This window comes from Macaca mulatta, chromosome 9 (genome assembly GCF_049350105.2).
Source record: "Macaca mulatta isolate MMU2019108-1 chromosome 9, T2T-MMU8v2.0, whole genome shotgun sequence".
Taxonomy (NCBI): domain Eukaryota; kingdom Metazoa; phylum Chordata; class Mammalia; order Primates; family Cercopithecidae; genus Macaca; species Macaca mulatta.
This window is the reverse complement of record NC_133414.1, coordinates 61,084,315-61,102,902: the sequence shown is the minus strand read 5'-3', so window position 1 is coordinate 61,102,902 and position 18,588 is coordinate 61,084,315. Positions and strand designations below refer to the sequence as shown.

Sequence of the window (18,588 nt, the reverse complement as noted above, 5' to 3'; positions counted from 1 at the left end):
TGAGAAGTGTCTGCTCAAATCTTTTGCTCATTTAGTGTTGGGTTCTTTGTCTTCTTCTTGATTTGTAGTAATTATAGATTATGAATATAAGTTTTTGTGAGATAAATGTTTTGCATGTATTTTTCTTCCAGCCTGTTGCTTTCCTTTTTGGTTTTATAATAATATGCTTTGAAGAGCAGGGATTTTTTCTTATTTGATGAAGTCCAATTTATTTTTTTTCTTTTACAATTTGAGGGTTTTGTGTCCTATTTAGGAAAAATTTGCCAAACCCAAGAGCAGTAACATCTTCTCCTAGGGTTTCTTTCAGAAGTTTTATGTTTTTAACTCTAATGATAGGTCTATAATCTACTTTGAGTTAATTTTTATGTAAGTTTTGAGGTAAGAATCAAAGTTCATTTTTGGTATATGAATATGCAACTCTCCAGACGATTTGCTGAAAGATTATCCCTTCCTTATTGTCTTGCATTAAATTTAGATATTATCATCTTCCCTGTTCTTCTCACATGAGCATACAGAGCACTCAATGAGAAATTCGTAAACATGCTCTGAAAAGTGAGAAGCTAACAGAAACCTAAGTCATTACCTTTATTAGTTCTGAGTAGATCCCTGAGAGACAGACAAGTAACAGAAAAAGTATTAGGCCAAGAGTCGGAGAACCTGTGTGACTTGCTCTTTTATTAGTCTTCAAAATGCTTTGTAAGTTGTGAAATGGTAAAGAAATGGAAGATATTGTCTTTATACCTAAAAATTCCTATACTACAAAATAAAGGCCATTCTTGCTTGGCATGATGGTACGGGGCCATAAATATGACCATGCAAGTTGAAACCATGCAAAAGAATCTTAATAATCAATAGGAAATACTATTCTTGTTTCATGACTCTTAAATTTTTTTGTGAAATCATTAAAAACTTACTTATTGCTGGCTATACATATATAGAGAAGCAAAAAATAGCAAGACTAACATGTATTTAGAACATTGTAATTTAAAACATTAGAAATATTGGGAATTAAAGCATTTAATTTGTTTAAAAAAAAAACTTACCAAGAGTAGTTTGAACAGTGTCTGCCTCTTCTTTTTGTTGTATAACTTACAATACAGAGTGAGCATTTTTCTATGTCTAGGCTAACTTCTAAGTCTGGATCAGTTTCTACCTTTTATCCTTGGCACTTATATTGTTGTGAAATAGCTCCAAAGTTTCTTTCTTTAATGTCAAGTTTTTGCAATCATTGCCTCCCCTAGGTTGCCTTTATCTTTTTCCTCACAACCACTTTGGTCATTCATGTCGGTGAGTTCCCCTTCCACAGGTGCCTTAGGCTGCAACTCTAGAGTCTCTTGAGCAATAGCAGTGTCAGCATGTCCCTGGTCAGCTAGTTCTTCTATAACTCCACTCAAATTTCATTCCCAACATTATCACTTTTTGTTTCTTTACTGTAGTTTCATGTCTCTCAGCCAAATCTCTCTCTCGATTATACATTTTGATAAAAGGTCATAGGGGTTTACCATTGAGAGACGAGAAGACAACACAATCAGATGCTTTGCTGTGTGTGAACTGAATAACAGGCTCACAGTTACCTATCACTGACATATGTTGAAAGAAGTAACATTTATTAGTCACTGGTCATGATGCACATCTGTTATTTACATAGGGACTTGTGGACTAAAGTGCTAGCAAAGATGCTTATTGCTTTAGGCAATTACTTGCAGTGAATATATTGTAGTAACTAAAATGTGAATTGTATTGTTGTGGGACTGGTGTTATTTAGTTAAACACAGTAACCGATATTTGAGCATATTGAGGCCATGCAAAGTGAAGGCTGCCTGTATTTGTAGTGTTCAAAGGTGTGTGAATTCATCCATTTAGTGTTCTCAGCATTTGAAGACGACACACAAATTACTTCTCTAGCTTTCTTGATGTGAATCTTCAGGAACCTTTTCTATAAAGCCAAGAAATGTGTGATTTTAAAAAACCAAAGAGTTTTTTGTGATGGCCACTTAAGTTGGCTGAGTTTCAGATTAGATTACACTGTGTTATGAGGTAGATACACCAATGGGCCTTTAGGTAGAATATGGTTGAATTACAGTTTCTTTTCTTTTATGAAAAGCAGAAAGTTTCACATAACTTTCCTTACTTTAATGGTTTAACTTTATTTTTTATTATCTTTGAATTTCTTAGTTGTAACTCTTTTGATATCCAGAATAAAAACTTCAAGTCAGATAAAATATTATGTGTACCCTCTATTGTAAAATGAGCTTCTTACAATCCTGAGAGGCTAATTATTAAGGCATGTTTGCTTTTAGTCTCCTTGAGGGCAAACTGCACATGCAGGAATAGAAATTATGAAATTTGGACCTTTGACATTTTGGAGAAGCAACAAATTATTAGCATTATTTATTAAAATGTTTAATCATGGTTCATTACTCTGATTTCAGAAGTATTCATCAATGTACTTCTCCACACTCTCCCCACAGAAGATACAAAATAGATTATTTTAACCATGTTGGAAATGTATTTACTGTATTTTATAATCATAAAGTTATTTTCAATTTTAATAAACCCACTAAACATGAGGTATTTATCTAATGACAGCAATCACTGCATTCCACTCTGGTTTTTATAATAACTATCTCAAGTCTAGTAGGAGAAACAAAAATGAAAATAAATTAAAATATGGTTTGGTAGAAGGGGTGAGTGGTTACAAGATGCTAAGAAACTATTGGAAAAACACCAAACCTACCTTTGAGGAAAATAAGAAAAGACTGTTGGAGCTGCTTAAGTAAGACAGCAGGAACTGCCTCAGCAAAGAAGGGATGAGTAGTTCTTTCAAGAACTGCAGTTTAGAGGCATAACAACCAACGAACAAAAAAGAATTATTAATTCTAGATAGCAAAAGAAGTTCTGTGGGAGAGCTAAGGCTAGAGAAGCAAACAGGTGAAATTCATATGCCATGTTAAACAACTGCACCATGACAGTAACAAAGAGCCAAGAAAGAGCTTTAAAAGAAAAGCTACATGTTCTGACTTGCATTTTAAGGAAATCTCAGTAGCTTTTGTGAATGATCAGAAAGTGAGGCAGTAAACCAGCTGAGAGTTAAAATGGGCTCAGACTAAGTCAGCAGCCATGGGAACTGAGAGATGGGGTAGGACCCTGGAAGTATTACAATCAACTGACTCCCTGTTTTCTGGTTTGAACTTGGTGATTACGTAAGATGTGAAATATAAGAAGAGGATTAAGTTGGAGGAAGTAAAATAGTAAATTTAGTTTTGAAAAACCTTGACTCTGAAAGGAATGTGAGTTATGGAATGAGATTTCCTGCCTAAGATTAAAATTGCATTGTTGTGTTTTGATTCTGCTCTTTGAATGGCCTGAGATGGATAACTCCTAAGAGTAACTAAGTGGGGAGGACAGAAGTGCCACTACCCTCCCATCAACACTGGGAAGCAATGTTAAGGTCCTGTGGAGACAACCAAAAGGCAGCCTCCTGTTGGAGAGGAGATTCATAGCTTTATTGTCCAGGATGAAGGATGCAAATAGCTTTTTTGTGTGTCTAAACAAAATAGCCAGAGAAGGTGGTTAAGGCTTTGGGTACCAAATCCAATAGTATGACTCAGACTATTGGATTTTGTTTTGGAAGGCTCATGCCCTGAGAAGCAGCAATATATGAGAACAAGGCTGAAGGACTGCTGTAAAGGACCCTGTGACAGTGGCTGAAGGATGTACCAGAAAGAGAGGAACTGACTCTCTCCTATGCAGCACATATCTTAGAATCTGCCCAGGTCGCCCAGTGCTATGTGCCAGAACTCTTCATCCTGGTCACAGGCCAAAATGTCTCATACAAAAAGCCATACAGTGCCCTTTTCACTTTTGCTAAATGTAAACAGGAAAATAATCAAAACCATTTTTAGCTTACATGGAAGAATATCTCGGTATCTATTTTTTTCTCTGTTGTTTGGTTGATTCCCAGATTTGAACTCACCAGGCAGATTCTTCAGTTCCAAAGCCTTTAAAAGGTTAAAAAAATAAATAAATAATAAATTGTGTATTTACTATAACCAATAAACAAGAAAAAAATCTGCCTTTGTTTAGTGCTCATGATCCTTAAACCCTATCTGACATGACCTGCTATTTAATGTTTTGTGTTAAGTTAGATCCCCATTTTAAAAGTACTATATAAAATATCTCAAGTTTAGATGCCAATCAATGAGCTGCTTAATAAGAAAATGTTAAACTTTCTGGAGATACTTCCCATTTGAACTTCATTTTGTTCTTCTTTCATAAAAAAGGAAATACAGGCTAATCACTTCTCCCAACCTACCCACAGATCTATCATTTTATAAATAAAAATAACAAAATAACAATAACAGAAACATGTAAACAAAAAATATATACAAACAGTCTCACAATTTACCCTTCCCCTTTGAAGAAATTATAGTTAGGACCCTAAGAATCCTTCCTTTCAAAAAATTTCTTTACCAAGTGTGAATTCAACAAACACTTATTAAGCATTTAGTAGGTACCTGGCCCTGTTTCAGACACTGGAATACAGAGATGAATTGGATAATGGCCTCATCCTTAAGGAGTGAACAGAGTAGTTAGAGGACATGTAATCAAATACCATGTGACCAATGTACGGAGACACTAGTATAAATGACAGTACTAGATTGCACCTAAAAGTCAAGAAGAAAAGCTCCTAAAGATGAAGTAGCCCTTGAACTGGGCCTTAGTAAGTCATTGGAAGTTAGCATATGAAAAACAGTGTGTACATAGAAGGAAAGAGGAGAGAAGGTGAAGGGGTGGAAATAATGGAGGCATAAGCATCCCTTTGGGAAACTGTGACTAATATGGTAATAAGAGCACAGAGCACATGATCTAGTCCAACAACAGACTAAAACTACAAACGATCTTGTTTCGTATATAAATGAAATTAGGAAGTAGCTAGTCAAAATCTATTAGAATATTTGTGGAGAAAGCCTGAGAATCTATACATTTTCAAAGCTCTTGGGTAACTCTTGTGTAGCCAACATAGCAACCATGGGGAAGAAGGAGCCTGTGAAGGTTTTAAGTAGTATGATAAAATGATCAAGTCTTTCTAAAATTAATTAATGAAATTAATTAATTTTTAGAATTAACAATTCTAAAATTAATCTGGAAAAAAATCTGTAGGAAGAATGAGAAAAAAATTTCATAAATGAATAATGATGGCAGATGAGTCTCATTAGATGTTAAAAGATAATATGAAGCTCTGCTAATTAACAGAGTAATACCAATAAAGGAATAAGAAAATCAGTAGAAAAAGTCCAAGAATAAATTAAAATATATGTAAAGCTCTAGTATATGATAAAAGTGGCATTTTGCATCACTCAAGGGAAGTTCCAGGAGAGTCTTGGGACAACTGGATAGCTATATAATGCTGAGTCCCTATCAAACATCTTATACCAAATTAAATTCTAGCTGCATCAAAGAGTTAAATGCTTAAAAAATCATAAAAGTACTAGAAAAAAACATGAAGTAATTATTACAATCCTAGAGTAAAAGAAGCATTCCTAAAGAGCACCAAAAGCCCCAAACCCAGAAGCCCCAAAAGAAAAGATTGCCATATTTGACCACTAAAAATCAGCTATTTCTTCATGGTAAACAGGCATGTGTGTGCAAGTGCATGTGAACCTGTGTGTAACACAAACAACAGCAGAAAAAATACTACATGTAAGACACAAAAAGGCACAATTTTTTCCTTAAAGAGTTAGTAATCGGCCAGGTGCGGTGACTCACTCCTGTAATCCCAAAGGGCGGATCACCTTAGGTCAGGAGTTTGACGCCAGCCGGCCAACATGGTGAAACCCCGTCTCTATTAAAAATACAAAAATTAGCCAGGTGTGGTGGCAGGCACCTGTAATCTTATCTACTCAGGAGGCTGAGGCAGGAGAATTGCTTGAACGGGGGAGGCAGAGGTTGCAGTGAGCTGAGATCACACCATTGCACTCCAGCCTGGGGGACAAGAGCGAGACTTCATCTCAAAAAAAAAAAAAAAAAAGAGTTAGTAACCAATAAGAAAAAAAAAAAATAGAAAATGGGGCAAAGAATTGAAACTAGCAGTTCTCTGAAAATATAAAAGGCTTAAAAACATATGGAAAGATATTCTTTTGTTCTCAAATAAAGAAATACCAATTATATAATCAATAAGAAACAATTTGTCATTTAAGAGACGAGAAAAGATCCAAAAAATTGATAGCCCAAGATATTAATATTGTCTTTCTAGGAATTTGTTCTAAAAATATTTAAATATATGCATACAGTATATGAAGAGAGATGACTGCTGTTCATAATAGCAAAGACTAGAACAACCTAAATGTCCAAGTGTTGCATGGTAGTTAATTATATGGATAAGAACCTTAATTTCAGAAATTAAATATTATAAGTATCTCAATTTTGAAAATTAATTACCATATAATTACTATGCAACACTTAAAAAAATGAGATACTGCTATACATGCTGATAATATATTTGGAAATTGTATCTAGGTGGAAAATAAATTTAAGGATGTAAAGTGCATTCCAACAAATTTTTTAAAAAGTGTGCATGACAAAATGACAAAATGAATAGTGTAAAGGCATCCTAGAAAGTCTTGAGAGAAAGAGAGAGACTTTCTATTTTATATCCTTTTATGTTATTTGGCTTTTTTTTTTTCTAACCATGTACATCTATTACTTTAAAATATATATAATATTTAAAAGTAAAAATAATGTACTAAAACCAAATAAAGAAAGAAAAGAAAAGAAACCCTCTGGCAATGATATAAAAAAAGAAATCACATATAGACTTTTGTTAAGAAAATATTTACCATAAATTCCTGCATGATATCATATGCTCCTGTTTTTTTCTCAAGCATTTTCAAACAATCCTTGATGGCTGTCTGCTCATGAAAATTGAATATTAATGGCCGAATCTGAGCCAACTGATGTAGTTCCCCTTCAGAAACAATTTTGTGTGTATCTAAGGAAAAGAAAAATTCACATATAAAGTCACTGGTATATATGTGAAGGGAGATTTTGTTTCTGTTTCTCTTAAAGGCACAACCATTTAAGGGTAAAAAGAAGTTTATTTTTCCACAGATAAAGAGTACATTACTTGGAAAGAGGCTTCCTTTGGAAAAAATCATGGCTATTTACACCTTGAAATTATACAAAATCCACTGTCCTTGGAGAAAACTGTTTAGTGCTACAAACATAACAGATGCTGTGTATTGAGAAGTGTTCTGCTTTATAATGTGAATTGGGTATATGGATTGACAGTTATGCCAAAGCAAGAACGTACAAGGCTTAGATTAGGAAAAAGAGAACTTTTGCCTTCCCTGGGACCAAGTGTTTGGAAGTTCCTAGAGTCTGAGATGTGGGGATGTGAAGAGTTCACGTCCTGTTTCATTACTCTGAAACAGATTGAACATGAATACACACACGTGCACACACACCAAGGATGGAGAGAATCTATGCAATGTAATTAATAAGACTGAATAATGGATACATATGGACACTTGTAACCAATAATTAGGGAGAACATTCTATTAATATTTAATAACATATGCAATCTTTTTATTTTTAAAATTATGATCTTTTAGGTCATGTTGACAGTCAAGGTTCCAAATATCTGAAATTTTATACATCAGGTCCACTGGCCAAAATGCAATAAATCTAGAAGTCAACAGTAAAAGAATATTTTAAAAGCTTCAAAATTTTGAGGTAAGATGTTCAAGTAAAACAAGTTCTCATCATCTCTTTGCAAAGCCAAATAATGTGAACAATAATCAAGTTAATACCAGCAAAAAGATACATACAAAACAATACAGAAAAAGAAAGAGGTGGACATTTCTAAGAATCTGCACATTCCTGGGAAGCACATCTTGTCTTGGAACTCCACTATATACAGAGGCTGTTTGTAGAATTGGAAGTGAGGGTTCTTGGTTGGGATAGACAGGCACAGAAATCCTAAAATTTCTCACAAATTTCCCTAACCTTAGTATGAAAGGAGGTCTAAGCAGGCTAGAAGGGGAGATAAAATTTCCACCAGAGTAGAAGCCATTTTGATCATCTTTGATCCCCAGCAGGAAAACCTTTAGACCTTCACATTGTGTTCCATCTTTGCTAGTACAAAAGCTGAGAGAATGAAGAGGGAAAAAAAATGAAAATGTAGAATGACTGGAACAAACACTGGTGTTGACTCCCCAACACTGATTCTACCCCTCTGGTTAGTTAAAGCCATTTGTGATCATTCCACAGTAAGATCCTTCCAGTGAATAATTCAGAAATGGGTAGGTGATTTGCGCCACCCACAGAAACAGGCTGGTCTTGTAAAAAAGAGAAGCAAACCTCTCTTCTACCTTCATCCCTCTGTACAGACATAAACAAAGAAGCATTAAGGACCTAATTATCATAGTCTGCCCTCTTATGGCCACAAAAGGAAGGAGTATAGCAAATGTGAAAAACATAAAGAACCTATGTTCTTGGTGACATTAGCAACTGATCATACTGAACCTGGAATCCTTCCTATCTCTGGACTTCCATTATGGTAGAAAATACATATCTTTATCATTAACATCATTCTGAACTTGGTCTCTTTTTCTTGTAGCCTGGTCCAAGAAAGGTGAGGTTTCAGCTGTAGATCACGGGAATCATTTCAGCCAGTTTACAGAAAGGGATTTGATCTAGCTATTTGGTGCTTGTATCACCATTGGGTGGGCTTGAAGAGCAGATGCCTCTCTCATTATGATCCAAGAACACTGCACAATGGTCTGCCAAGAAAAGTTCTGTCTCTACTACAATTAGGAAACTGAGGAAGTTGGAGATCATTTTTTCTAGCCACTGGCTCCTGGATGACACCACTTGAGCAACAATGGAGAAATGAGAAAGTCACTACCACAACTGTTGGCTCTAATAACACATCACCTTACCTATAATGAGGACCAGGAACGCCAAGCCTGCTGTGATGTATAGCAACAAAATGGATGTCTCTCTAAATATTTACATCTTGGCTAAGTGCATATGATTAGTGAAGCCCAAATAAGCTTCTTGAAATAAGAAGTCTTGAAAATGTAATTTTTCATTTTTCTGCCTGTGCCATATAGGAAGGTACACTAGGAGAAGGGTCTGATTGATATTGAGTAAGGGCATCTATGATATCTGCTTAACATTTCAGCCACACCATGCCCTTTGAGTATCCTTCTCCTCAGTCCCTACCTCTTCAGCACACTTATCATTGTCCTCAGGCAAAATAAAAAATGCAGCCCTCCAAAATATAGTTTACAGGGGAAGATAATGAGATCCAAATAAAAATGGAAATCAAGAAGAATTCATTCCTGCTCAATCAACAAAATCGAAGAGATAGAAAAAACTATACATGTTCGTAACAAAATGCAATAAAACATGAAACAGAAAAAATAATAATATAATATAGCATGCAGAATAATTTTTAAAATCTATTCTAAAATGGAAGATAAGCTTAAAAAGGAAAATTCACTGTGTACGCAACATCTGTCAAAAGAAAAAAAAATAAATTATTTTAAGTAAGAGTTCACAAGGAGATAAGAAAACAATAGAATGAGGTAAAAATTAGTTTATAAACCTAAGAAAATAAAAGTAAAACTCAAAAGTACATAATTATAGCAATTTATAATTATATCAAATTCTGCAAGAAACAAAGCAGACAGTTCAAAATCGACTTATTGACATAGGACAAAGGCATGTGTACATTTATTAATGAAGACAAGAAAGGTTTAAAAACAAACAATGAAAAGATAATGCATGTGAGGACCTCATCAGAGGCTCAGGAGAAAAGCTGGAGACAGGGTGAGGAACTTGAGAAATCCTCCTTCGTGGGGCAAGCTTGGGAAGGGGAAAAACAGCATTCACAGGAATGGCACAAAGCATGTCCAGAATGCTTTTCCCTATTTCCCTAATGGACCAAAAGCATAAGAAGCTGGGGAAAGGCATGAAACTCTGTCATCCTCAAGGCACAAGTGAAGACTCATTAACACTGGGGGTAGGGAAGGGAGAAGAGCATCCCGGACTTAGGCCATAAGACATTCCCTACCCCTGGAGAATGGACAGAACAACAAAGAAGGTACCACCTGAGGCCTTCCTAAGACTGAGGCTGGACAAGGACATCAAAGAATGTCACCTCCAACCAGGCTGGCAAGCAAGGTAATCATAAGTAAGAGCTCTGTACTGCTGGGAATTAGACAAGATCATGGAGAGGACCTTCTCTGAGGTGCATGTACAATGGGAAGAGCTAAAGCAGAAGGTGGAGTAAACACTGAGGCAAATCCTCTACATGCAAGGTAACACTGGAGGAATTTGAAGCTGGTGGTGTATTGAGGGTAACCATAGCAACATCAAATCCAAGCCCTGCTGCATTACTGAATAAACTGATGCAACTCCTCACACTGAAGGGCTACCAAAAAAAGAGGCATGTCCATCCCTATGTACCACAGCATCTAGAACTTAGGTAAGAAATACTACAATAGCTCCTCTTTATCTGCAGGGGATATGTTCCAAGACCCCCAGTGAATGCCTGAATCTCTGGATAGTACTGAACCTGACTATCATCAACTGAAACATATTTTTGTTCATGTCTTCCACCCATAAATTTAATGCCTTTTCCATCTTAAGTAAGCATGTATCATGCACTGTGGCCGTAACTTTGGCACTCTGATGTGCAACAGCAAAACTTGGATAGAAGATTCATTCTTACCATAGGTCTAAGCAACTTTAGCATATGATTTTTTTTCTTTCCTTATTAAGTCAAAAACTTTCATCTTTTCATGTAAAGAAAGCACTTTACAGCTTCCCTTTGGCATGTCCAAACTGCCAGCATTACTGCTCTTTGGGGTCATTACTAAGTAAAATAAGAGCTACTTGAACACAAGCACTGTGAGGCCAAAACAGTAGATCTGATAACTAAGATGACTACTAGTTGGCTAACAGGCAGGTAGCATATACAGCATGAATATGCTAGACAAAGGGACGATTCACTTCCAGGCAGGAAAAAGCTAGACAGTGTGAGGTTTCATCACACTGCTCAGAACAGCATACAATTTAAAACTTACTGTTTATATCTGGAATTACCACTTAACATTTGTAGTCTGTGGTCGACTGCAGGTAACTGAAACTATGAAGAGTGAAACCACGGATAAGGCATTTTTACTTCCATCTCTAGACTATACAATATCCAGTTTTCAACCAAAAAATTATAGAGTACACACAGAAGAAAAAGAGAAAAAAGTTGTCAAGAGACAAAACAATCAACAGAACCTGGAGCTACAAGGTTATTTTGTAGAAAATAGCTACAAGAAATATTTTTTGCAGAATTTTTTGTAAAAAAGCTACAAGAAATATTTTTTTAAAACAGAGATATAACATATGTTAAAACTGTCAAGTGATGAATTTAAAATAGTAATAATCGAGGTGTGAAAAGTCAGTGGGAAAAGTAAACAACTTACATGAACAAATGGAGAATTTCAATGGAGAAATGGAAACCATAAAAAAGAATCAAGTGGAAATGCTTAAAGTAAAAAAATATTGTAAGAAATTAAGCACATTATTGATAAGCTCATCAGTAGATTTTACAGAGGCAAGAAAAGAGTTCATGAATTACAAAATAAATCAAGAGGAATTATCCAAATTAGAACACAGAGAAAAAAAGGTAGATGAGTGGCAGAGGCAGAGAAGAAGAGACCATCCAAGAACCACAAGCCAATATCAAGCAGACTAATATATTATACCTGTAAATGGAATCCCAAAATAGAAGAGAAGGAGAATTGGGCAGAAAAAATATTAGAAAAGATAATAACTGAGAATTTCTTCCAAAATGAATGAGACACCAAGCCTCAGATCCAAAAGCTCATCAGAAACAATATAAGCCAGAAGACAACTGAGTGACAACTTTAATGTAATCAAAGAAAAAATACACACAAAGAAATTAAGATTTCAGCAAATACATGACTAATTATAAAAGCTAGTATTCTTGTAACAAAAATGTGTAACTTCACTTTTTCTTTTCTACATGATTTGAGATGACATTTTTCTAAATTTATTAGTCTAAAAATAAAAAACTGTCATAACTTTAGATTGTAAATCCACATTTTGTTTTCTACATAGAAAACTAAAGCATTAAAAACATTATTTTATGTTTTGGGACACATAATATATAAGAATGTAATTTTGTGATAACAAATGAAAAAGGTGGGGGGCAGAACATTTAAAGGAGCACAGTTTTTTGTGTGTGTGTGTGTGTGTTTTTTTTTTTTTGTATTTTACTGAATTAAGCTGGCATAAATCCAAATTAGAGTGATAAGTTTAGGATGTTAAATATAATGCCCATGGTAACCACAAAGAAAATAGCTAAAATATATATATAAAGGAAAGTTTTAAAAAATTAAAATTTTTTTTACAAAAGGCAACTAAATACAAAAGGAAACAGTAAGGCAAAAAAAAAAAATGAGGAACAGAAAAGCTACAAGAAATATTTTTTTAAAACAGCAAAATGAGAGAAGTCCCTCCTTATCAGTAATTACTTTAGATGTAAATGAATTAAGCTCTCCAATTGAAAGAGAGATTGGCAGAATGGATTAAAAAAAATAAAAACATGACCCAACTATACACTGTCTACAAGGGACTCACTTTAGATCCAAAGACACAAATAGGTTAAAAGTAAAAGAAATATTCCATGCAAACAGGAACCAAAACAGAACATGAATAGCTATATTAATATCAGATAAAATCGATTCTAATTTTAAAAAGTTAAAAATGACAAAGAAGGACATTATATATCAGGTTCTATATAAAAGGTTCAATACAGCAAGAACATATAACAATTATAAACATTTATGCACCTAATAACAGGTAATCAAAATACACAAAGCAAAAATTGACAGGAATGAAGAGATAAACAGTTTCATAACAATAATTGAAGACTTCAATACCCCATTTTCATTAGTGGATAGAACAATCAAACAGAAGAAGAGGGAGGAATTGAACAATATAATAAACGAAGTATATCTAACAGATACATACAGAATCCTCTGTGCAACAACAGACCACATATTCAAGAACACATGTAATACTTTGCATGTGTTAGGCTTTAAACTAAGTATCAATCAATTTTAAAAGATTAATATCACAAAGAGTATCTTCTCCAAATACAAGAGATAAAATTAGAAATCAAATATAAGAAAAACTGATAAACTTACAAATTTGTGAAAATTAACATATTTTTAAAATTCCAATGGATCAAAGAAGAAATTACAAGGGAAATTAGAAACATTTAGAAATGAATGAAAATGTAACACAACATATCAAAACTATGGGACACAGCAAAAGCAGGGTTAAGGGGGGAATTTATAGCTATAAATGCTTATACGAATAAAACAAGACCTTAAACTAGCTTTACAACGTAAGGAATTACAAAAAGAAGAACAAACTAAACCTAAAGCTAACAAAAGGAAGGAAATAGTAAAGATTAGAGCAGAGGTCAAAATATAAAATATAAAAAAGAGAAAAATCAATGAAACCAAAAGCAAGTTCTTCAAAAATATCAACAAAATGATGTGATGAACCTTTAATTAGATAAACTAAGATAAAAAGAGAAAAGAATCAAATTACCAAAATCAGAAATAAAAATGAGGACATTACTACCAATTCTAAAGACACAAAAAAGATAAGGGAGTACTATGATCAATTGTATGCAAAAAAATAAAAATAAAAATAAAAAGCTGGATAACCTCAATGAAATAGACAAATTTATAGAAACACAAAACCTACCAAAACCAAACCACAAAGAAATAGACCTATAACTAGTAAGGTGATTGAATAAGTTATCAAAATTATCCCAAAAAAAGTAAGCCCTGGATCCAATGGCTTCATTGGTAAATTCTACCAAACATTTAAAGAACTAACACCAATACTTCTCAACTGTTCAAAAACTTTAAAGAGTAGGGAACACTTCCTAACTTATTCTACGAGGCCAGCATTATCCCAATATCAAATTGGGACATTACCCTACAAGAAAAGAATATTAAAGGCCTATATCCATCTTAAACATTGATGTAAAAATCCTCAACAAAATAGTAGCAAAGCAAATATTCAGCAGCATATTAAAAAGATCAAAAGACTATGTGGGATTTATTATCGGAATGCAAGGATGACTTAACATCCTTAAAATCAAGGTAATACAACACATTAACAGAATGAAAGGGGAAAAAAGACATGATTATCTCAACTGATGCAGAGAAAGTGTTTGACAAAATTCAACATCCTTTCAAGGTTATATTCTTTTTTTTTTTTTTTGACAGAGTTTCACTGTTGCACAGGCTGAAGTACACTGGAGAGATCCTGGCTCACTGCAACCTCTGCCTCCTGGGTTCAAGTGACTCTCCTGCCTCAGACTCCAAAGCAGCTGGGATTACAGGCACCTGCTACCACGTCCAGCTAATTTTTGTACTTTTTCTTTAGTAGAGACATGTTGGCCAGAATGGTCATGAACTCCCCGACCTCAGGTGATCTGCCTGCCTTGGCCTCCCAAAGTGCTGGGATTACAGGCATGAGCCACCATGTCCGGCCTATTCATTTGTAGAAAAAAATTCAACAAACTAGGAACATAAGGAAGATACATAAACATAATAAAAGTTATATATGGAAAACCCACAGCAAACATAATCAATGTTGAAAGAGTAAAAGCTTTTCCCCTAAGATCAGAAACAAGGCATGGATGCCACTTTTGCCACTTCTACTTAACATAGTATTGGAAGTCCTAGTCAGAGAAATTAGGGGACAAAAAGAAATAAAAGGCATCCAAATTGGGGAAAACAAAAAGTAAACATCTCTGTCTGCAAATGATATGATATACATAGAAAATCCTAAAGATGACTGGATTTTACACACACACACACATACATACATACACACATACACACACACACACAGAGTTAAAAAAAATGAATTCTGTAAAGTGGCAGGATAAAAAGTCACACACAAAAATCAGTTGCATTTATATATACTCACATGAACCATCTGAAAATGAAATTAAGAAGACAATTTCATTTACAATAACATATAAAAAGAAATAAAATACTTTGAAATTAGCCAAGAAGGGAAAGGGAAAGATTTGTACAAAGAGACCTACAAAACATTGCTGAAAAAAAATTAAACAAATATATCTCATGTTCATGGTTTGGAAGATTTAATATCATTAAGATATCAGTACTAACCAAAACGATCTACAGATTCAATGCAATCCTTATCAAAATCCCAATGACCCCTTCTGCATAAATAGACAAACTCATCCTAAAATTCATATGGAATTTCAAAGGACCCCAAACAGCTAAAACAATCCTGAAAAATATGGGGGAAAAAAAGACTCACACTTCTTGATTTCAAAACTTACTACAATACTACAGTAATCAAAACAGTCTGGTACGGGCATAGACAGACATATAGGCCAAGGGAATAGAAGAAAGAGTCCAGAAATAAAACCCAATTATTTTCAAAAGTTGTCAAGGCCATTTAATGGGAAAAAAACGGTCTTTACACAAATGGTGCTGGGAAGCTGGATATCCACATGCAAAATAATATAATTGGATCTTTACCAAATGCCGTATACAAAGATTAACTCAAAATGGATCCATTACCTACATGTAAAAGCTAAAACTATAAAACTCTTACAAGAAAACATGGCAATAACTTCATGACGTTGGATCTGGCAATGATTCCAAAGGTACAAACAAATTTTTAAAAATATAATTAATAATACTGACATATATACTTAAAATGGTTAAGATAGTAAATGTTATGTTATGTAAAGTTTACTACAATAAAAATAATTTGGAGAAAATACAACTAAGTAACCCGTAGATCAAAGAGGAAGTCACAAGAGAAATAGGAAGACATTTTGTTAAAAATGTATAGATTTCATTTTTTAGAAAAGTTTTATATTAAAAAAATGAGCATATAGAATTCCCATATATTCCCTGCCAAAGTTTCACTTACTATTAATGTTTTACATTTGGGTGGTACATTCATTAGTATTGAACCAATATTAATACATTTTTGTTAACTAAAGTGCATACTGTATTTTGGTTTTCTTAGATTTCCTTAATGTCTTTTTACTGTTTCAGGAGCCCATCTAGGATAAAACATTGTATTTAGTTGTCAGGTCTCCTCGGGCAACTTTTGGCTACAACGGCTTCTCAGATTTCCTTGTTTTTGATGACCTTGATAGGTTTGAAGAGTATTGGCCAGGTGTATTCTTCAATGCCTTACTATTGAAATTTGTCTATTTTTTTTTTGTCATGATTAAGACTGGGGTTATGGGTTTTCAGGAATAAGATCACAGAAGTAGAGTGCCATATTTATCCATAGTATCAAGGGTATATTCTATCAACATGATGTACGACAGTTGATGGTGACCTTGATCACCTGGCTGCAGTAGTGTTTATTAGGTTTCTCTACTATGCAATTATTCTTTGTACTCCTCTGGCCATACTGTACTTTTTGAAAGAAAGTCAATATGTGCAACCCACACTTAAGAGTTGGGAAATTATGATCCACTTCCTTTAAAATTGAATATCAATGTAATTTATCACAAATTCTTCTGCATGGGAGATTCGTCTCTTCTTTCCCATTTATTAACATATTTAATCATTTATTTATATCAGTATGAACTCATGGAAGATTATTTTATACTTCATACTATAATCCACTGCTACATTAGATTGTTGTTCAAATTGTTCCATCCTTTGCTACTTAGAATGAGAAAACATTATAAATTGAATGAAAATAAAAACACTTCAAAATGTGTGGGATGCAACTAAAGCAGTACTTACAGGAAGATTTGTTGTATTAAATGCTTGTACTACTGTTGTCCCTCTGTATTTGCAAGGGATTGGTTCCAGGACCTCCCACGAATACCAAAATCCTCGGATGCTCAAGTCCTTTACATAAAATAGCATAGTATTTGCATATAATCTAAACACATCCTCTCTCTCAGATACTTTAAATCATGTCTAGATTACTTATACCTAATACAACATAAATGCCATGTAAATAGTTGCTATACTATATTTTTAAAATTTGTAATTTTTTGTTGTTGTATTGTTATCTTTGTTCTTAAAATATCTTTGATCCACAGTTGGTTGAATTTGCAGATGCAGAATCTACAGATATGGAGGGCCAGTTGTATTTATGAAAAAGAAATATATCAGTAATCTAAGTTTCCACCTTAATAAATTAAGAAAAGATAAAATAAAATCCAAAGCAAGAAGGAAAAAGGAAATAATAAAAAGCAGAAATCGATGAAATTGAAAACAATGAGAAAGTAAGTGAAACTAAAGGCTAGTTCTTGGAAAATATCAATAGAATTGATGCAGTATCTAGCCAAACTGATCAAGAAACACAGAACAAAGACACATTTTATGTAATTGAAAAAAAAGAGAGGTGATCAATGAAGATAAGACATTAAAAAGTTAATAAGGGAATATTACAAACAACTCTAGTGCCATAAGTTAGACAATTTACATGAATGGGACAAATTCACTGAAAAATACAAACTGCCAAAGCTCATTAAAAAAAAAGAGAAAGACAACCTAAATAGTCCTATATCAATTAAATAAATTGAATACTGTTGTGGGCTGAATTGTGTAATCCCCCAAAAAATACATATATACTAAGTCCTAACTCCCAGTAACTAAATGTGACCGCCTTTGGAGATAGGGTCTATAAAGAGATGATTCAGTTAAAATGAAGTCATTAGAATAGCCTTTAATGTAATGTAACTGGTATCCTTATCACAGAGATAAGACACAGATATACACAGCAGGAAGACCATGTGAAGACACAGAGGAAAAGGGCCACCTGCAAGCCAAGGAGAGTGGCCTCAGAAGAAATCAACTTTGCTGACACCTTGATGTTGGACTGCTAGCCCACAGAATCACGAGAGCAATTCTTCGATACTTTGTTATAAAAGCCACCCCCCGCAAAAAAAAAAAAAAAAAAAAAAAAAACCTAACACAAATATGTATTTAGAAACCTCACAAATTCCGGGTCCAGTTGGCCTCACTGGTGAATTTTACCAAACATTTAAGGAAGCGATACTACCAATTTTATACAAACTTTTCCAGAATATTGAAGAGGAGAAAACACTTCCAAATAATTTTATAAGGAAAGCATTACTCTGATACTAAAACCAGAAAAAGATATCACAAAAAAGAAAATTACAGATCAATATCCGTCATGAATATAAACACAGAAAAAGTCTTCAGGAAAATACTAGCAAATCAAATCGTAAAAGATAAAAACAATATTATACCATGACCAAGTTGGGCTTATCCCTGGAATGCAAAGCACGTTAGATATTTGGAAATCAACCAAAGTAACTCATCATATATCAACAGGCAAAAAAAGAAAAACTATATGATCATCTCAATAGATGCAGAAAACGCATTTAACAAAAGTAAGAGTCCATTCATAATAACTCTTCGGGAAACTAGAATAAAAGGAAGGCTCCCTTAATCTGATAAATGGCATTCACAAAAATCCTACAGCTAA

At 33.9% G+C, this 18,588-nt stretch overlaps 1 protein-coding gene across 1 annotated transcript in view; it reads right to left on the bottom strand.

Annotated features, from left to right (window-relative positions):
* PTPN20 (protein tyrosine phosphatase non-receptor type 20) overlaps positions 1-18,588 on the bottom strand; it is a 62,564-nt gene that overhangs the window by 29,758 nt on the left and 14,218 nt on the right. The window contains exons 4-5 of the mRNA XM_015146968.3: positions 6,840-6,991; positions 3,911-4,001 (exon numbers count right to left, since the gene is read on the bottom strand). Of these exons, the coding sequence (XP_015002454.1) occupies positions 3,911-4,001; positions 6,840-6,991 (243 nt within the window). The remainder of the gene's footprint in view (positions 1-3,910; positions 4,002-6,839; positions 6,992-18,588) is intronic.